We start from the raw sequence: 21,566 nt of genomic DNA, 5'->3' as shown, positions 1-21,566 counted from the left end.
TCTTTCCTTTTCCAGATGAGAACTCTCCAGCCAATTTCTGGGATTCCAAGAATCGGGGAGTGACTGGCACACAAAAAGGACAAATTGTATGGCGAATTGAACCTGGCCCCTATTTTATGGAATGTGAGTACCTATTTGTCCAATGCATATCCAAAAGGCAAGCATGCTTTTATGTCAAGGCAAGTCAGCAGGATGTCATTTGATATCTATTTCATCAATCCTTCTGATAAACCAAAGGAATTGATCATATTGCTCTAAGGGGCAGCATTTTCCAGTGCATTTGGACATTATAAATATGGAGTTGAGCTTAGATGTGCATTTGTATTCTAGGGATGTTGTTAGACAGCATGCTTCAGTGAAAGGGAGGAAGAAATTGCCTTGTGCAATGTTGTATAATATATATGCATTGAAAGATGAAGTCCCTTCCTAAGAAGTTTAAAATTTCAACTGGGCAAACATTAATGGTAAATGCACACAAAGGAAAAGGTGATGAGCTAGTAGTTCTTGCTAATGTTTGTTAGTATGAAGGTTAGATTTGTCTCTAGGAAGTGCCAGTCTCCTGTCCAGTTGCATCAGGATTTCTCAGCTGAAGTTTTGTTGCACTGGGCAATTTGGAGATAGTGAGTGTCTCTATGTGACTGTAAGAAAAAGTCTTCAGTTGAACTTCGTAAGGAGTATTGGTAGCCAAGCTTCAAATGCAAGAGCTATACTACTCCCTTAGGTGACCAGGATTTATAGGACGCTAAGCCACTCTGCTGTGTGCTTTTTTCAGGAAAAAACAATATTTTTTTTTTATTCTTTTTTGCTTTTTGGTGAAAAGGAGTTATCTTACCACCTAAAGTATATGAACTGAATTGATGTTCTGATCCTAGGATGTTGTGTCTGAGCTTGCTGGAAACTCTGATATGCCAAGCATCAAAGTGGCAATCAGTCCTGAAAGAGCTCTGAGCTGCTGTACCACCTGTTTAGCCTCACAGCAATGAATCTTCCTTCATAAATTAAAAAAAAATGCTCCCACTCTATTACTTCACTGTACAGTACAGTGCTGCTAACTAGGTCTTGGCAGAATTTTTATTCTAATTAACCGATGTAACAGCAATACATGTGTTTCTAGAGGTGTTGTATACCCTGTACTATAAATAATTACTAAAACTTCTTATATCTAGAACTCATAATTGAATCTTGCCAAGTTACTCTATGCGTTACACAGCACATTTCTTTAACAACAACAAAAAAGCTTTATTAGTGTAAAATTAAATTCAATTTTGGGAGTTCATTACAGGAAAAAATAATTGAACTGAAGATGATCAAGAAAATAATAGAGATCAATATTCTTAACTTTCTTGGTGCTGAAGACAGTGGTATATTAAAGCAGATTAAAATGTACGTTAGAAGAGTTCATTGCCTCATCTTTCTTGTACGTATACTCTGTCGGTATTGTTGCCAATATGGTCAGTTTGTCTTCAAGGGTATTTGTCTGTATCTTTTAGCTGGTTATGTGTTGTTCCATAATGTATGGAGATTAGGGTCTTGAACAACATTTTTAGCTCATGCGAGTAACCTAGGCTAATGCTTCAAGACCTAGTAGTTTTGACTTAAAATCAGCTGCAACTGACTTTCCACTTTGCAACTAACTGCACTTTGCAACCAACTGATAGAGAGAGTGCAGGACATACATTCTTTGGTTGCGGTTAGCTTTACTAACAAACAGTTCTGCTGCCATACAATGAACAAGAGACAAGCAGTTATGCAGCAACTGAGAACTGTAAAAAGGAATGTTTATGAGCATATGTTGCTATAGCACATAGTATGGCAGATAAATATGTCAGCAGTGACACTTGTGTTTCTAGTGAGAGGCCAGAAATTGCACCGCAACACTTAGCTGAATTTCTGATTCCACTTTTTATACTAGAAGGCTCCATTGATATGTGACCATGTTTTCTCAGCAAGGCTTTTTCTTGTAGCTGGTGGCGAAGCAACTCTGATGTAACTACAGGCGGTTGATCCTTTTTTTTTTTTTTCTTTTTTTTCTTTCCTTTCTTTTTTATTCCTCAGATCACTAAATCACAGCTCAGGCAAACACAGCAGGTGGCTGTGCAGTTCAGGTGCAGCTGGGTGTGGGAAGAGCTGTGCTCTCGGGGTTCTCGCCGTGCTCTGCAGACAGTGACACTGCCCAGCCTGTGCCAGCCGCGAAGCAACTCTGATGTAACTACAGGCAGTTGCTCCATTTTTTTTTTCTCTTTTTTTTCTTTCCTTTCTTTTTTATTCCTCAGATCACTAAATCACAGCTCAGGCAAACGCAGCAGGTGGCTGTGCAGTTCAGGTGCAGCTGGGTGTGGGAAGAGCTGTGCTCTCGGGGTTCTCGCCGTGCTCTGCAGACAGTGACACTGCCCAGCCTGTGCCAGCCACAGAGCCGAACTTAACTCCCCTGTTAGCCTCTTCCTCCTGCTGCAGTGCTGATACTATTCAGTGTAGCACTGCATGTGATGCCACTGTCATAGCAAGGGAGCAAGAGGGAGAGGCAAATGGAGAGGCTAACATCCCCCATAAATATGTGCCTGATTATTGAAGTTAAGGTATCTCTGATGCTTTAATCTGCCATTATTTTCCAAATTTTGGAAAGAAATCTACAGTTGTAGATTTCTTGTCTTTAGAAATATCTTTGCTAAGAGGCAGAGTATATCAGATACAGGTCATGGTATTAGGAGTTTGTCATATTTACTCCTCACAGTAATGACAGCAGCAGACTATTAGCAGCTTGACTGAGCTTCTCTAGCAATGAAAGGGGCAAGTGGAGAACAATCCCAGATTCAGCAGCAATGTCCCAGAGTTTTTGAAGCAGCAGTTCCAATAAGGCACAACAATGCCTGAGGGACCAGTGTGGACAAAATGTGTAAATGGATCAGTTTAAACTCAGCTGGAGACTAATCGCAGCATAGGAGTGCTGGTTGCATCCAACTTCCTGCTCTGACTGGGATCAACACGTGACCTGGTCAGCTGTGGTTTGTAGAGCACGGTATTGAAAACCTTCAAGGACAGAGATTTCACAGATGCTCTAGGTAACCTTTTCCAGTTCTGCGGTATTGTTCCAGCCAAAAAGATGTCTTTGGCATCTGATCTGAATGGCCAAAGCTTAAATTTGGGGCCATTGCCCCTTTTAAAATCTTCTCATAGAACTGGAAAGAGTTTTTATAATATTTGTCTTGCCTTAATCTCCTCATGACTAGATTAAACAAGGCCAGCTCCTTCAGCGTCTTCTCACAGGTTATGTTTTCTCTGTCCCAGCCATCTCTGTAGCCCTCTGGTGTCGCCTCTCCATTTTCCCCGTGCTTTTGAACATAGGGACCCAAAACTAGGCACAGTATTCCTCACCAGTACCGAGTAGAGGGGAACAGTAACTTCCATCTGTCTGCTGGCCACGCACCTTCTAATGTAGCCTGTGAGGTTGTTGTATTTGCAAGGAGAGCATGTGCTGGCTTGTGTTCAACTTGGCGTCCATCTTGAGCCCAGTTCCTTTTCAGCAGGGCTGCAGCTTTGCCAGTCTATTAAGAGGCTGTAGTGATGCACGGGGTCATCCCACCCCTGATGCTGAGACTTGCAAGTCTCCCTCTTGAACTTGATGATATTACTGTTGACCCAGTCCTCTAGCTATTGCTCATGGTCTGATGTCTAGAGAAGCTCCAGCATCATCCTAGCTGATGGTAAGCTAGATATATAACTGCGTTAGAGCTGGGCGTATGTCACTACAGGGTTTTCTGGCCCAGAGCTCTTTCACATTTGGAGCACAGACAGTGCTTAATTGCACTACCTATATGCTGCTATACTGATATGATTGGCATGCTCCCTACCTATACACAAGGAGAGGAGGGGGATGTTTGCTGCAAGCCTGAGAAGCCTTGAACCAGCTCTGGCAGCAAGGACTGATGATGCTTGTTAACAGAGTTACGCTAAATAACTACAATAATCCTTTAGGATTTTCAGTCAAAACTGGCCTGAAGTTGTCTGTCTTTTTGGCAAGAAAAGGAACAGAAGTTACTAATGTTGAATGATGAGTTGAGATCAGTCAGCGTGCACGTTATCCCAAAGACTTTGGTTGTGTTTTTTCCCTAGCAGTGTTGGAGCTTAGGGGCATTACATATCATTTCGCCAGTAATGCAAGATCTCTGTAGGGAGAAGTGCAGAGGATGATAGCATTGCTAACAAGCCGTATGCAAATGAATTGTATGCAGAAGGAGTATTTCCATTTTAATTGCATTAAAGTTAATCAGTGGGAGTCAACTGGATTGGGCCTGAAATTCCTTCTGCAGTCTTCAGATTTGTATCTTATAAGAAAAGCATCTTATGCCTTAGTTTGGGAAGCTGTTTTTCTATAAGGATAATTGTAAACTTATTGATAGTTTCACTGACGTCTGTGGAATTTATGCTTATGTTTGAAAGTAGGCCTTGGATAAGTATTTTGGATCTGAATTTTGCACTACTGCATATCTGCGGTCTTGTAACTCAATTTTCCATTTATTCCTCTTAAAATCCCTCCCTGTGGATTCAGCATCTCTTATTTCCCAAGCAAGTAACGTGTAAAGGCATAGTTTGCCATCTGTTCTATTCAGATCAAGCAACCTGCAGAAAGAAGGGCAGGGAGAGTCTCAGCATCTTCATACAAAAACCAGACATTAATTCCCCCCACAAGCATCCAAAATTAGCAAAACAAGGATGATCAAAGAAAACTCTCACTTGCTTTAGATAAAACTCAACACCAGAAATTCTGTAGACTCGACCCTGAAAAGGGAGAATCAAAGTAATCAACAGCAAAATAATGGGAAATGAACTTAATGTATTTCAGAAATACAAGCAGCCTTTGAGGGGAGTGGCTGAGGAAGGGGTTGGAGTGTGGGGGGGAAGAGTATGAAAAGGAGAAAGAAAATACGTGCAATGCATGAATTCCAGCTCACCATCACAAACAGCTGGAGTCATTAAGCTGTCACCTCTAGACAAAGTAAGTGGCTCTGAACTGCAGAGCCAACCAGTATGGAGGCAGGTGTTCCTCTTTCTTTTCCCTGGGGAAGGAGCAGAAGTGCCATGTCAGCATGAAAGGGAATTCAGTCATTTTAGAGATTCAAGAAGGTGAATTTGAGCATCAGTATGCCCAAGATGCTGTTTCCTTACGTGGTAGAGGTGGCTTTAAAACATCCTGCTTGCTGAAATGTGAGGGAAGGAAAACAATGACTCACTAGATGGCTCCCTCAAGTTGTTTGCTGTGTAAACTACAAAAGGATTGTGTAAACTACAAAAGGATTGCTAAACCTGGCTGCAGCTATATAAACAGTTTTCATCCTTCTCCTGTAAAAAGAAAGAACAAGTTCAAGGAGTTGGCAATAGTGGGAGGTGCAACAAAGCTTAATGCTTTTGCATTTGGTGTGGTCATCTGGTATTTAGCATGGCATCAGGCTGTTCATGTCCCTAAGTACAGCAGGACCTTTAGTCTCTGGTGCAAGAGAGGCTGCAATTGCCCTAGGAGTGGTTTTAAATGGCGGACTGTTTCTCTGGGTGTAGCAGTCCATGAGCATGGGACAGCAAGGGCTCCCTTTGCGGCATCATGGTGGAACAGAGATGATGGTATTCCTTATGGAGAACAGAGCTAGCAAGAAAGATGGAGTGAAATGATCCATGGAAAAGCTGGTGATAGAAAAAGCGTGCAAAAGGAAGCTTGAGTTTTATGAAGACTAGACGATAAAAGCTGCTGCTCATTTATAAACTGTGGCTTCTAAGTCAGTTTTCTGCAATATGGGGAAGGACAGGTCACGTTGGAGGTGCCGAGGAAGGGAGACTCAGTATAGTACAGTCACTGTCACACAGCAGGTAACTCGTGCTTATGCACTTCAATATGCAAAGTCCCCAGAAGTTAAAAGCTGTACATGTTCTAGTAGGTAAAATAGGCCAGGGGCTATTTTCTGCTGCTGGGAACAAGTGACGCAGTGTGGCTTGCGCCCATGCAGCCAACCCTTCTCCCTGAGTCGGGGTGGTCATGCGCTCGCACTTGCACTTGAGTCCTTACCGTGGTCCTGCCTGGTTTATTAGTGCAGACATAGTCCAAGAGCCTCCTTTGAGACTGTATTGGTCTTGTGTTTATAAGTTATAGACTTTGCCCCGTGAGTATTAATTACAATATCCGCAAGAAACACCTTCACCTACTTTACATGTAGTGTAATGTCTTTTGTTGTTATTTATAACATTTGATGTCATAGTCATTACTGTGAGTAGCATAGAAATATATTGATTTGCATATATTTTCTTTAGTGATGCTATGGCTTTATGTCTTGAACAGTAATCCATAGTGGCAGCTGTTGGGATTCATTCAGAGACTGCCAGTCTTGTCACATCCATCATTTCCAAATCACCCTTGGGATGTTTGTGGTTAAACTACTTCTGGTGCCATGCTGCGATACTCAGATGCAGTGACTGCACAGACGCTGTCTGTTTTGTACTTAAAATCTCGAGTTTGTCACATGAGTAGAATATGAGATAGATTCAGAAAACATGGAAAATATATGTGTTTGCATTACACTGCTATCATGTTACAAGTGAGGTTTTGTGTGGAGTTCTCTGTGTTCAGTCCCTAGTTCCATGAAATTGTAACTTTTGCAAAAATAGTGTATTGATACTAAAACTGCCATAATTTGTAGCTAGCAGAGTGGACTTCCAGATCCTTTTTTTGTTAAAAAAGCTAATATATATTGAAGGAAAAAAAATACCAATTTAATAATTGAACTTGGTGTGCTTTTAGCTTTTAAGGGCTGCTGTCGCAAAGAGCTGTTGTTATTAGAGCTATGAGCACAGTTTAGTATTTTTAGTGTTTTTGACCAAAATGGTCAATGTTGATGAATGTTCTATTAACATAATTCTTTACTTGTATCTATTCTTTATATTTTTTGACCATTTAAATTAAGTTCTATAAAGGTCATTGTTTTCTCACATGGAATTGTTCTGAGCCTGGAACACTTGTCTGTATAGTGCCCTGCAACCAGCGCCCTTTCAGTGGTCTGTCTGGGGACTCATGGTTATTGTCCCTACCCTATTTATAAACACATTCACCGAGTTAGAAATACTTCTGTTATTCTTCTGCTATTTATATCTGTTGTTTCTTAACGGCTATTTTTGAGTATCACAAATAACTGAAACAGGATCAGGTCTTATATTTTTTACATTTGTGGCAAGCCTTGTTGACTTCCTTAGGCACATAATACCCCCGGTGCTTTGTTTTAAAGGTTAAATGATAATTAAATGCTTTGCCAAACTGGAATATAATAGGCAATGCTTGTGACTGTAAATAAGAACATCTCAGAGTGACAGCAAAGTGAGCAGGACTGACGGGGATAGGTAGGCTCTGTTATCTGAACAACCATTTGTCCAAGTAGTTTCCTTTGAAGCTGGTTAGATGAAGAGAGACCACTGGGACATAAACACTTTCTGTTACTGATCCTGGTTTGTCTAAAAAGCTTTCTGTAAGTCTGCTTAAGTCACTTTCTAGTTTTGGGGTTTTTATCATCATTCCTCCTGTAAAATAAAATCTGGGATATACCTGCAGAGAGAGACGGCGAGTACCCGGAGGCAGCCAGCTTTGGCACTTGTGTTCTGCTGCTGTTTGCTGTGCTGTGCTGTTCCCAGTAGGAAGTAATCAAAAATCATCCTTAAAGTGACGCAGAGAGTAGACTGCTAAATGTCCAAAGAAAAAGGTTGTGTGTTGACTCAACTGTCATGCTAAGGAAAAAAAATTCTTCTGGCAGGATGTGCAGAGCCCTTCTAAGTTCCTGCAGTTGTCAATGTGATGCTTGGGTTCAGCTGGGAAAAATCAGGGTTTAAGCCAGTGCCTTTCCCTGGATTGCATCTCTCTTTATAGCTTTGTAAAGCCTGAATGTCAGTGACTTAATTTAGCCTAGTGACAAAGCTTTCTTAAATAGGTTTTGCAGAATGTGCTTTTATATTTTTCAGATGAGTCTGTTTGATGTCAGCTCTCTCCTCATTGCATGTTGGAGGGCGTATGTTTTTATCTGCAGAGAGCCATGGGTTCAGCTCAAGTAACTTCTGGCACCTAGCTGCCGTGTCCAGGAAGTGTTAGCTGCTGCGCAGTTTCCATACAGTTCACCGGGAGCACCGTTTACCTCCACAGACTGTTATAACCCAGCTAGGATTTGACTTGTCTTTTGGAGGTGTCTCTGCCCATCCCTTCTCAGTGGAGTATGGGCTGATTCCACCTCGAATATAGGCATTTCATTTGACTGGGGTATATCTGGAGCAAGCTGTTCTTACAGCGAGCGAACACATTTGTTTTCCTGAATTATCAGTCTCCTGGAAAGATTGCATTCTTCTAGAATTATGTTGTTTATGTGTTTATGCATTCCAAGTTTATGTATTCTGAATTTCTTTCTTTCCTAAAGCAATTTTCTGATGGGCCAAGTTAAAGTATTAAAGGCAGGAAAAAGGTAGTTGAAGTGGGGGACTTTGGGGAATTAGTGATATTTTAAAAGCAAGCTATTATTTGGTGTAAGCTGATCTCTTTATTATTGAATAGGCAAGAGTGTTTGGTCCATAGAGGGAAGTACAAAGCTATAATTTCATGCAGGATTTCTTTTGAAATTCAAATGGCAATGTTTGAGTCCCAAAAACCTTTCTTAATTCCAACATTTTTATATAACGGACCTAAGCTATAAAGCTATGGTTATAAAATGATAACAGTTATTGGCTTTTAAAGAAGGGGATTATGGTTTTACGTAGTGTTCAGATTAATTAACATATATATAACTTTTTGTATGACTGTGCGGTATCTTTTAAAAAGAATCATAGCTACCGCAATTCCATTTTTTCTCTTATTTTTAAATGAAGAAGGAATTTCTTGTGGTGTGTATGATATCTGCAGGAATGTCAGTGATAATGGGCATGTGCGGTATCAAGGACACAGAGCTAGGTACCGTCATTTTTTTATCCCATGAATGAAAATACTTTTTGTTCTGAAATGTCATATTTTTCTTTAATGAGACAGCAGATAGTCCTGTGGTCAGGTACAGATGTCTCTCCCTTTCTGTATTTATTGCTATTAACTTTTTCATTACAGATCACATACAAAGCAAGCCAATTAGCTCGTTGAGGGAAGAAGTAGGAAAGAAAAAAGAGAAGTGCAAGTTTTCCCCTACAGGAAACACATGAAAGCAAGGTGGTAGGAGGAGTGAAAGAAACTGGGAAAACTCTGTAGGTGACACATGCTATTGTGCAGTTTGTAGTATGGAAGAGTTCAGAGGAAGCTTGTGTATTAAGACGGTATTTAATTCAATTCTCTAAATATTACAGTCCTGTTTGCAGATAATAGAACTTACTGTTTCTGAAGAGCTCTGTGTATTTATGGGGCCTTATTCATAGGTAGTAGGCTGAGATGTGTTCTATCAATCAGGAACAGCCACAGATACCTATTTTCAGTATATCAGGAGCTCAGGAATCCATCAGTCAAGAAAAAAATATTCAAATCAACATTTTTTTCTCATAATGCAGCATAAGAAATGTCAAAAAGCTAAACCCTCAGCTGTTTTGAGCTGGCAGGGTTCCTCTGAGATTTCTTTTACTGTTAAGTATTAACTGCGATTTCTAGCATTATTAGCCACGAAAAGAATTATTTAGCTGTCTCTGGTCCTATGAAGGGATTGTATTCTTGCTATATACAAGATCCAGTCTTGCAAACCCATATTCGCTTTGGCAATATCTGCCTGCTTGTGATGGGCAGCCCATTTTACAATTTTGTGCTGAATTTCAAGCGCAACTTCTCTTGTGTTAATCCCATCAACTCAGTACTAACAGCAGATCTGCCGTTCCTGTGCATAGTGCTGTATAAAGCCCAAACCAAATCAATGCTGCTCCTGTTGCGAAGTGGGAGAAAAAGTCTCCACGCTGTATGTTTAAGTGCTCTGCTTTTTCTAATTATTTTTAGCAATTAATCCTGAAGAATTGTTTGGGATTTTTTTAAATTTAATTTATATGAAAAGGGATCATCAGGTCTATTTCTTGAATCAAACATTGTTTTCTTCTATCACCAGCCGCATAGAGGTATTGTAAAATTACTGTATGCTTGTAGAAGTCATCTAGAGGAAGAAATCTGAGGATCTAAAGCTCGTAGCATTACATTTCAGCCTTTCGGGGAATGTACATGTCAGTGTAGTGAGAATATATTATAAACTTCTGTCCACCGTCACATTATTGACTGTGAATAGAAGCAGCAGTGGATAACCTTTCCATTGCTAGGTTCTTTTCAGAAGTGATGAATTGAGAGAAGGTAGCTAGCAACAACAGGCTGAATAAACAGCAGCTCCAGAAACTCTCTGAAAAATACAGCTTGGGTCGTAATAAAGTTGAGCAATGTAGCTGGAAAGTAGAAGTGTTGGTGAAATAGTTTGTTGTCTTACCATTCCTTCATATAGTCACAATACTTTCACAGTGTGATTAAATGGTGCTCAAGACTTGAGTACTGGTTACTTAATATATTGATTTTACAATGTGGAGAGTCAGGGACTTAGTATAAATCCTGCCAACTTTTGCAAGTGCTGAAAGTCCAATTTTATGTGAGCCAGAAATTCTTGTGTGTCCATTTGGATATGGGTATTGTTGGTAGGTCAACAGAATTGCTCCGTTTTGGAAGAACCTGCAGGTCCTGTCCCATAATTTTAAGGTCTGCTAAACCTTTGTAGGTGATTCGAAATCTGGTTTGCATTTTGAATTTTGCTGTAAAACTTGTGGTAAATAGAGCATGTTTTGACTGTGTGTGTGAACTCAGCTGTGAGGAGAAGGAAGTGGGACCAGCAGCTCCGCCACCTCCTAAGTCCCTGGAGGCACTGTTAACCAGTCACTTTCCTTTGAAGGGTAGTTCTGAGGTGCCTCCTCTTTGTTCTGGGAGGAAGACAGTAAATAAACGTTGACCTATAACTGCAGCAAATTTACAAATAAATAAATAATCCTTTTTAGCTGAGCAGGCTTGCAGGATGGATTTCTGATCTTTCTGAGTAGGGATAAGTTGGTACTTTATCTTGCAGTAATGAAATACCTCAGCCCTCAAGGAATCGTGCTGTATGTCGCAAAGCCTTATACAAAACGTTGCAGTTTTGTATTTTAGAACTACTGACATATTGTTAAACCAAGTCAGAGGAATTGAACTGCCAAAACTTTCACGCACATCCTCAGGTCTCTCTGAACTGGCTGCTGTAATTTCTGCCTGCCTGTGGCCATTTCTGTACCCAGAAGTAAACCCTTATCAACCTCACACAGAAGAGTTATCCCAATGGAGAAGGAAAACAGAGAGATTGTTCCAGATAGGGAAAATCCCACAGGATCAAGGGCAGCCATAATTATAGCTGTTCTGCTGTGTTGGAGGAATTCAGAGCAACAACAGTGGAGGTCAGGCTTCGGTTAAACATAATACTCTTTTGTTCGCAGTAAATGCAGTTTAACAAAAAGAACCTTTATTCTGGGACCAGAAATGTGGTTCAACATTCACCTTTTCTGTGTTCCCATATAAAGTGCTTCAAGCTTACTTCAGATATGTGTCATGCAACTTCTTCCAGAGTCTGACAAGACTCATCCTAGTAGCAAATGTGTCGGTAACCCTTTGTCATAGCTCATTATATTGAAATAGTAGCAGAAATAGAAGCTGCAGAGTTAGGTAAGTTACTTTTTTCTGTTAAGTAACAGAAGGTCCCAACACACAAAGGGAAGATAACCAGATGCTCTATTTTCAGTTTCCTGTTGAAGTATTTCTGAAGACAGATCATTGAATGATGGATGCTACTCATATAGAATGAGCTTTCACGAGTACACTGACCAGCATATTAACAGCTTTCCACCATGGCCAGCCATACTTGCATCTCCACTCCTACCAGAATGCCAGAATACCTGTAGGGCTAATGCAGAATCCTAACTTTAAGAGCTTGCGTTTTACAGTATTTTGTCTCATCCTCAAGTTGTGTCTATTTATTTTCTTATTTTACCAGGATCAAGGGCATTTTTGGATTGGCATACTAAATGATAGTAAAAGGTTTGACAGGTTACACAAAAAGTGAAATCTTACTAGTGAGGCCCTGGCGGAGTTAATGAAAAATGCAGTGGTTTTAAACATATTCATCAGCGGTTTGAAATCCAGGGTTCCCACTGATTCTGTCTGTGGATGATATGCGAATTAGTGGAATGGATAAAAGCAATTGAAGATCCATATAGGATGATTTAGCAAGCTAGGCACAGCCAAATAAAATTAATTTTGATATTGCTGACTTGAGAATGAAAGGCATGTAGGCCAAGTGTCTGCACCTCAACATCAACGTGCTGTGTAAGCTGTGATGAGGAGCTCTAATACATTTCTTGGATATATAAGCAGAGGAGCATCTTGTGGGACCATGGGAATGATTGCCCCAACCTTGCCCCCCGATTCAGCTTTGTGAGGGTGATGCTGGGGTACTGTGTATACTTCTGGAGTCCATAAGTCAACATTCATTCTGTGAAGGGAAGAAGGGGCAGCAAAAAGAGCACAATAATGATTGGAATAGATTATTTCTTTTCTCCTCCATCTTGTAAGAATCAACTCAGAGCAAAAAGCACAGTTATCTTACAGCAAGTAGGGTTGTATTATAATGCAGGAAAATATATCCTGAGTCTCTACCCTGATTCTCTGCAATCCTGTTTTTGGCTGCAAGAGTGGTGGGACACTTGTAGCCCTTCTGTTCTCTGTGCCCTTGCCTAATGTCAGGAAAAAGAAGTGCAAGGCGTGTTGCCTAACCACTGCTGCAGCTCCAGGGCTCGGGGCACTTAGCACGTGTTCACCTGTGGTGTTCTCTCTTCTATCACAATTACCGTAGGGACAAGTAGTTCATTTGAGAATTATATGAAAAGAAACCCAAACTGTTCAAACTGCCTAAAAAGGATAACACTGTTTAAGTCATCATGTCAGTATAATATATGTTAATGCATTCATCAAAATATGTTATTCTGTTTGAGAAGCAAAAAAAGCAGTTGCTTAGACTATTTTATAGATGAACAAGATATAATACCTTTAGTATCACCTCTTTGTGTAAGGCTGTTGAGAGAGGTCACCTTTTCATATGATTAAATAATTTAAGGATAAAACACATGTAATTATTTTTTGATTTGCAACTTACAAATCTGAAGAAGAATAATAATTCACATTACCCCTATTACGTTGAAATGAACTTGTCTTCAGAGATCTGTACCGATCTCATTTCCTTCTCTCTGGACCCATACAAAACCATACCGAAGTGGCTTTGTGTGAATTGTGGCTTGTGAATACTTAGACATTTCTTACCCAGTAGTGACCATGGACATCTTGATATAAGAGCTGGAAAAAATGAGCTGTTGGTTTTTTACTGACTGAGTAGAAATATAGTTAAAATTAACAATTTAAAAACAAACCCAAAAGGCAGCATTTACGAGCCCTTTAACTAAAAACTCTATTCAGACTTTTTGAGACAGGTGTCCAATTTTTCACAGGTTGTGAAAAAAATATATTTCAGTTACAGTTATTGTGTGCTTTTACAACTAAGACGTATCGGGGAACTGCCCAAACTCGGACTCCGTGAACAGAAGTGAACTGTGACTCCCTGTGTGCACGTGTTCCTTTCATTGTCTCTCTTTTGCCTCGGGTCAGTCATGAAGAGTTTAATGCAATTTTTGTTTTGTTTTCCAGCTGAAATAAAGATCTGTTTTAAATATTACCATGGTGTTAGTGGAGCCCTCCGAGCTACTACTCCATGTATCACTGTGAAAAACCCTGCTGTGATGGTAAGTTTAGGCTATTAGTTCCTTGGATTTTTATAAGATGATAATATTAACTGTCAGCCAAACCTATTGATATGTATCCTAGTTTTACCATTAACTGCAGTTTTTGCAAAAAACTATATCGCCTGACAGAAATCATTAAAATTCAGAAATGCTTTTCTTGGTTTTGTATTTTTCATGGTGAAATGACATTAAAATCACTGAGCTTAGCTGAAATCTTGTATGCTAACAACTTGATCTTGCTCGGTTTCAATTTTGCTGCTTACAGTTTGCTGTAATTTAACATCATGGTGGAAATTTTTCACACTGGTTATCTAACTGAAACTGAATCCTTATTAAAAGTCTCAATTTCTTCTTATTTCTGAATATTAAAAATGAAATTGTTGCTGAGATAGCAATTATTTGTATAGAAATGAGACTGGAGTAAACTCTGCTGTGGCAAAAATTATTCAGGTTTTTTGAGTGTTTGTACAACACTGAAATTTAGATATTCTCTGACTATTGAGAATTATTACTGCCTTACTATGCTTTCGTTATGAGACTTGTTCTTTAGAAATACTAAAGGTTTTAGAGGAGTTTTTTTAGTTGTTTAAATACGTATTGGGAGAAGAGCCTTCCAAACTTGTACCCAGGTGCTTTTGATGGAAATAATTTATCTGGTAGGCTAGCTCTTCAGTTGACGTGAAGTTCCACAGTGTATTTGATTCATTGACATTAGCTGAAAAATATTTAAGATCATGTCTGTCAGGATGTTGTCTTGACAACTGCAATGCTGAAGATACTGTAGAGCGCAAATTACTCAGACTGAATAGCTTTTATGCTGATCCTGTGCTTTTTCAGTGTTGTATATTATATACAAGTGCATGTTATGGCTATATGATATTGTGTGTGCTGTACTAGACTTTATATCTCATTATACCAAGTTATTTTTCTTTTTCTTAGAATTGCAGACTTAGGTAATAGCATCATTTAATTGTCAGATCTTTGTCAGATCTGACTATGAATAATATCGTTTCACAGTAGGCATGTGAACTCTTGATATTTTACAGGAGAAATAGTGTTACAGTTAATGAGCTTGACAGCCACTGTCTTTAATACCAATTTATAAAATACAGACTGTAAGGTAGCCTGACTTTAAGCAAAGAAAAAATTGCATCTCAAAGTAACCCTTAAAATGGGCTTTAGGCTGCACTCTGTTGTAACCGAGAAGCAGAATGATTATATTGGATGGAGGAACTATGTGAACTTGTGTGTTTTCATGACCTAGTCATACTAGCCACCAGTATTTTTGAGATTCATTGCACAAAAGGACATCTGAACTTCTGTCTTTGAATATGCATTTATTTACTTGGGAGCTACCTGGAGACCTGTCTTTCAGAGTCTTTGGTCAATCTCGAGGGGTTGACCGGCTGTCGCTATTTAAATTTCTTTCCTTTGAAAGGTAGCACAGGGCCCTGGGTATTCTACAGAATTTACACTCCTGCTAGAAGGTGCAATTTTATAGAAACGTTGTTTGCGCTAGCGGTACAGACTTCCAGTAATTGTGAATTTTTAGTTTCCCCTGATGAGAATGTCATAGGACAGCTCAGATGAGACTTCCTAAAAATATCATATTGGGTTAGTTATACGTAAGTATACCTGTTACTATGTTAATACCTCACACCATTTTCGTGGTTTCGGTGTTGAGCTTAAGCACTGCGTAGTAGGGAATACTTTGTTCTCTTGGCACTGGTCCTGTCTGTTGCTACAGAAATGTTGCTTGTGGAAGTGGTAAGAGAGTCACGGTGTGCCCACGCTCTTTTTTTTTAAGCTGCAGTAAGCTACCTGCTTACTTGGATCATTGTGGGTTTTTGCATTACATGGCTTGGTGGAAGACATGTTTCTGGTTTTCCTCATATTGATGGCATATCACACCAGGCATTTCACTCCATCTTATTTTTTGGATAAGCAACTAACATTGTGTTGTGTTCATTTGAACCGGTGGAAATGCAAGGGCTGATCTAGCACTGAGAAACGCTGCGTTACACCAGATGAGATAGCCTTCGTAATGCAAAAATCTAAGCACGTGTGCTCGGATGTAATTTTGTACTTGATACAGAAAAATTGCTGTTCAGGTCATAACGGCAGCAAAAGGGTATATAGAAAAGCCATGGAAGTGCTAGGGAACACTGCTACAATAAATTATATTATAGCTGAATTGTGGGCAAATTCTATTTTCTATATAATGAAGTAATGATTAGCAATGTAAGAAAAATTACTCAGAGTCAGTGATGTAGCAGGAAAATAGGTGTAGAACGAGGAAGGTCTTTTTGTGGATGAATAGCGTTTTTAAGAAGAAAATGTTGCACGTTAGAATAAGCCCAGAAGAGTACACTGAAATACACAGTGCTCCTCTGGCCTTGCCTGGGCAGCATCACCATCCCAGGGGAAGGCGCCCCTTGCTGCTTCCAGGGAATCTGTCTGTAGATGAGGGGGCACTGATCCAGCTGGCATGACCCCATTGCTTTTGATGCCCTTGTAATTTGACTACCAACCGTCACCACTTATGTGTCCGTATGAAGTCACTGGGATAATAATGTAATGCTGGGTGGGAAAGTGATAGTTTTGAGCACTCTGGGGAGAAACGTCTTACCCAGGGAGTGGGGCTGCATCATGAAGCCAGCAGTGAGGGAAGGGGATGGGCTGGTTGGTGAGTGGTGGCGCTTGCTGGCATGGTGCGGTCCTCACAAGACCTCTGAGGCCCCTGGGGACGTCAGGCATCAACGTCATCACTGTTTCGCCATCACTTTGTTTGACTGTTTGTTACGTACGAAGTATTAGAGTTTTGCAATGGGAGAAGTTTGTGTGTTTGCTAATTCTGATGAAATTCCAATGTGCTTGCTGATCATCATGGCAAGTATTTGAAAGCTAATGATATTAACTAGCTTAAAGCAATATAAAAAGGAATGATTACATTTTTGGTTAGTGTAGAGAAGGCTCCTCATGGCTACCACAGCTCCAGAAATCGTTTATCAATCCATTAACTTCAAACAACTGTTGAACTGCTCAAAACTCTTTACATACTTCTTCTGTATACATAGGTGTCTGAGGTTTTATACAGCTTATTTTTTTTGTTGTTGTTGAATAAATCAAATGATTTCCTGTTTTATCACTAGTATTAATCCCCAGGACTGTATTTGGCTGAAGCTTTTTCATCAGGCTGTGTTACCTCTTCTGCCTGGGAGTGAGCGCAGTGTCTACCTGGGGAACAGTTTGACTTTAAAGTTAGCTCTGTTGATGTCTTCATGATAGATTATTCAGCTGTATGCACATCTCTGTCTTGAAAGACAAATTATTCTGCTAATTGAAAGAGCTAGACATTAGTAAGACATTTATGTATCAGAAACTTTGTATTTTGAAGTAGTGCTTTACTTAACAACAGATTTCAGTAGAAACCAAACCATAAAATCTGTGAAGCATAAGCTTTTGGACCACATTCATATTTAGATATCTGATGCACTTTTCTGTTTAAAAGGAGCTTTTGTTAATAGATCTGAAGGCTTTTGTTGGTCTCTCTTTGATGTCTTTGATTTTTTGTTGCGCAGTAAATTATCTCTGTGTGGAAAGTGACAAAAGTTACACACGTTGTCACTGGCCAGCTCAGTGTTTGGTATGTATTACCAATCCATACCATTGATTTTATTTTACAAAAGGGAAACCTGTAAGAAAATACAGTCTCCTTTTCTCTGATTAATAGTGTCTGCATGTGTATTAGCCTATACATGTTCTGTTTGGAAGATTCCAAGTACTGGTGTATTAGCACTCCGTGGCATAAATAAGATATTTTCCTAGAAACAGATGCTGTAGCTTTGCCTGTCCATGGTAGCAGACAGTAGTTGGTCAGATTCTTCCTCTGCATACCAGCTTATGATTGCATTATCATCCTCAAGCATAGACAAAGCAGATGAAAACTTTTGTTGTATATTTCATCTTTTTTCTCCTCTTTAGATGGGAGTAGAAGGCACGGATGAAGGTGCTTCTGGAGCCCAGCACTCAAGGAAGTTAGTCAGCTTTACCCTATCAGGTAAAAAACAGCACTACTCTGTGTTTTTTTTCAAATTATTGCTAAAAAAAATAAACATATTTGCTGTTTTAAATAACTTCAAAGATAGACTACTTTTCTTCATTAGCTTCTGTAGGAGCACACTCTAGTGGCTTGAAAGATGTCATTTCTTTAGAACTTCTGTTTGTTGAAAACAAGCCAGAATCATTAATCTCCAGGAGTGAAAGAAATGGATTTGATGGATCCCAGCATGAAAAATGTGGAGAAATTTCCCGTTTGCACAAGGGATAGTTCCTTTCAGATTGAAGAGTGGAAGACTTAGACTCTAAATAAAATGCAAGCTGGTTCCATTGCTTTGAAGTGGTGAAAAAGCAACGGCTGCGAATGGTTTAGAAAGGAAAAAAATCTTTACTTGTAACAGAGCTAAGCTGTCACTACAGCAAAATAGCTGTAGGGGTACAGTCTACCAGCTTCACTCGTTTTGATTAGCGCTTTATTCTATGGGAAGTCTTGTGTGAGACTGAAGCATATTCAGCTTGAGCAAAGACAGAAGAATCTTGAAGAGCTGACAATGAAAACATTTAGAGATTGTAAGAGTAGAGCAGAAAAATCCCCGCTGCTTCTTGAAATGGTCTTTCAGCAGTTACCTGGGATAGAGCTGATAGGTTGTATAGACTCACATAGAGTAGTATGAAAATAATTGTTTTGTGAATTCTGAAAAACCTATTGTGTTTGATAGAAGGTTGTGACTCAGACTGAGGAGTCCCCTAAACTAATTTTGAAAGGTGCATTGACTGATAGGTCTGTAATGTATTTCCCGGAACATTTTTTGGTTGCTCATTTGCATGTGCAAAGTTGTTGCTTTTAAAGACAATTACCCTTTATTTCATGGAGTCCTACTGTGTGGCTTAATTTTGAACATTGGGCAGGATTATTTTTTTTCTTACTGAATCCACAGGCATGGCATTGCGTTTTAGTGCAGTGAATTTTGCTTGCATGTATAAACTGCTCACCTGAGTATCTATGTGCCAGTTGCATTGGAGTCATGAAGACTGTGTGCAACATATTGAAGTACCTAATGGAGAAAGACACTAAAATCTTGTGCTTCGGCAAACCTAAACAGAGAAATATTTTACAGTTAAGTTTAAAATCTAATATTATATTTAAAAGTACCTCTTTCTTTTTGTTCTTGTTGAAGCTTGCGCTATCATTAAAGTCCTTAGGCATGAGAATATGCACCTGAGGTAGTTATTATTTATTGTTGCAAGTTGCAAGGGCTGCAGTACTGAGGTTTCCCTAGGAAGAAAAAAAGCATTTTCAGAAAACTTTGCCTCCTTGTATGTGAGATAGGTTATCTTCTTCTAAGTTGGGAGAAAGTGTGCATCATAGTCCAGAGCAACCTCCATAATGAGTATTTGAAGTTATGTTTATTTAAGTCTCAGCTTTGGGAAAGTGTGAGTTCACTACATTGCCTTCCGTACTGTTTTTTATCTTAGCCCCTTCCCCTTATCCAGAAACAGAACAAGTGGGATGGTTTTTTTTGTGGTTTTTGGGTTTTCTTTTTATGAGTGGAAATACCTTACATACTGAGAAAAACGTTTGTCGGTAAGCTACAAGTTCATGCTTTTAGTTTCATAAATGACTGGAGGCTAAAATGTAAATTGGGATGTTGATACCTTTCCTCCCTATGTTCCCTTGGGAAAACACTTGACTTCCTGCTTTAACTGTCTTCTGTACACTGGATCCAGTTAACGTATGAGTAATTTTAAGTTGCTTTATTTAGTATTTTATGGTGCATTGATTTCCTGAGTAATATTTTAGGAATGTGCTGCTTTGTAAGCTAGCTTTAATTTACTCAATTCCTTTTTCCTTCCTTCTTGTTTTGCTTTATAGATATTAGAGCAGTTGGACTTAAAAAAGGCATGTTCTTCAACCCTGATCCTTATCTAAAGATGTCCATTCAGCCAGGCAAGAAAAGTACATTTCCGACGTTTGCTCATCATGGCCAGGAAAGAAGGTCGACTATTATCAGTAACACAACTAATCCCGTTTGGCACAGAGAGGTAATGTATCCCTTTTGAGAGCTGTCTGCCAGCTGATGCAGTGTACCAGGCTTCTATTTTCTCTTTATGCATTAGTCTTTACTCTCTGAAGGCTGTGAGCTTACTTTGTAGCTAGTTATTTAAACTGACACAGAAATTGTAGTAATTTTAGGAACCCTGTTGTTGGATAGAAACAGCTATCATCTGCATATTTAAGCTGTGTGTTTAAGCTGCGCTGCTGTGAGGTTTTCATTCCCTTCTCTACTAACAAGAGTTGAACTCCCTCAACAGCTCTGTCGATTTCTTGAAATTGCAAAAATAAATTAATTAAAATGGATTATATGTTGTGAGAAGACTCTTTTAAGAAAAGGTACAATAAGTGAGCGTTTGTGCTCAGTGATTGCGACAACTGTTCATTTGGAAATGATATTCTCATTGTGCACAGCAGGTGGCAAGCTTTCAGTTCTGTCAGGCAGAGGGGGTGCTCTTTGGTGTAGCCCCTGTATGCACTGCTGTAGGAAGGAGAGCCCAGGGAGGCATTACAGCACCACTCGGCGAGGGGGGGAAAAAGGGCAGTTTGGCAGAAGCCGGTTTTCCAGATGTGTTTATACTGGGTAGCTGTGCAGGTCTCAGAGATGGAACTCAGCCTCACAACTGTCTTTGAGCACATAAGAGCCAGGCTGTGCCTTTGAAGAGAAATGTTTATGTGGGAAACAAGGTGAAAATACTGACCCAAGTCCATAACCCTTTCAGGACCAGTGAGCAGCATTCTTGATCTGCGCCTTTTTTCTAATGAGCAGATGCCTGTACTGTGTTTGATGAATGTTAATGTGTTCTTCAGGAAGATTGAAAAAATTGAGTGGGCTTTGGAAAATGTTCCCACAAATCATAATCAAACCAAACAAGCAGTAAAGCAGAACAGAGCAGGACCAGCGTTAGCACTGCTCTGGGTAATTGGTTGTGGGAAAGACTGTAGGTGTGTGGAAGTCTTAAAATCTTAAAAAAAATAATCAGAGTTCTAATCTCTAAATTGATTCTTCATCTTTCTGTCTGTCCATCCATCTATCCAGTAGATAGAAAGAAAATCTACTCTTATTTTTCCCCTTTTTTCTCCTCCAGTTCTCCTTGGTTTTGAAGCTTATTAGAAAAGTGATAATGTTCACTGGTGCACGCGTTATATCAGCTTGCTTTAACTGCTGTATCTTCCCTGTAGCAATGTTCTGACGCCAGCAGCTTATGATCCCATTACATATGCTGTCCTAGTGGTGCAGAATTGATCCTGTTTTACATCTACTCCTTTCTGCAAAATAATTTGCAATTTTATAGCAAACTGAGAGTGACAATTTTTTAAGTTCTGTTTATCACAGGAACCCAGCTCCAACAGTTGCCCAGCATGAGAAAGTGTTTTTATTCCTGACCCACTTTAATTGCTGGTTTTGAATATGTTTAGCTGACGTCTACAGCTGAACCGAAGAATTCTTCCTTCTTTTGTTCCTTGTTCAATACTTCTTTAGCTATCTAGTCAGATGTATATTAGGCGTTGTACTTGGATTGCAATTTGCTCAGAGGTCTTAAAGATGGCAGGTAGTAAAAGTATAACCAGATGACCTCAGCTTTCCTGCGTAGGTTATACCATACTTTTTTGTTTGTTTATTTGAAATATCTCA

General features: G+C 39.5%; 1 protein-coding gene across 1 annotated transcript in view; it reads left to right on the top strand.

Moving 5' to 3' along the window:
- The window catches only part of HECW2 (HECT, C2 and WW domain containing E3 ubiquitin protein ligase 2), a 114,742-nt gene that overhangs the window by 34,120 nt on the left and 59,056 nt on the right, over positions 1-21,566 (top strand). The window contains exons 2-5 of the mRNA XM_009890155.1: positions 16-123; positions 13,724-13,818; positions 17,803-17,878; positions 19,751-19,920. Coding sequence (XP_009888457.1) covers positions 16-123; positions 13,724-13,818; positions 17,803-17,878; positions 19,751-19,920 — 449 coding nt within the window. The remainder of the gene's footprint in view (positions 1-15; positions 124-13,723; positions 13,819-17,802; positions 17,879-19,750; positions 19,921-21,566) is intronic.

This window comes from Charadrius vociferus, unplaced genomic scaffold, assembly GCF_000708025.1.
Source record: "Charadrius vociferus isolate BGI_N301 unplaced genomic scaffold, ASM70802v2 scaffold147, whole genome shotgun sequence".
NCBI lineage: Eukaryota > Metazoa > Chordata > Aves > Charadriiformes > Charadriidae > Charadrius > Charadrius vociferus.
This window is presented reverse-complemented; position numbering and strand designations above follow the sequence as displayed.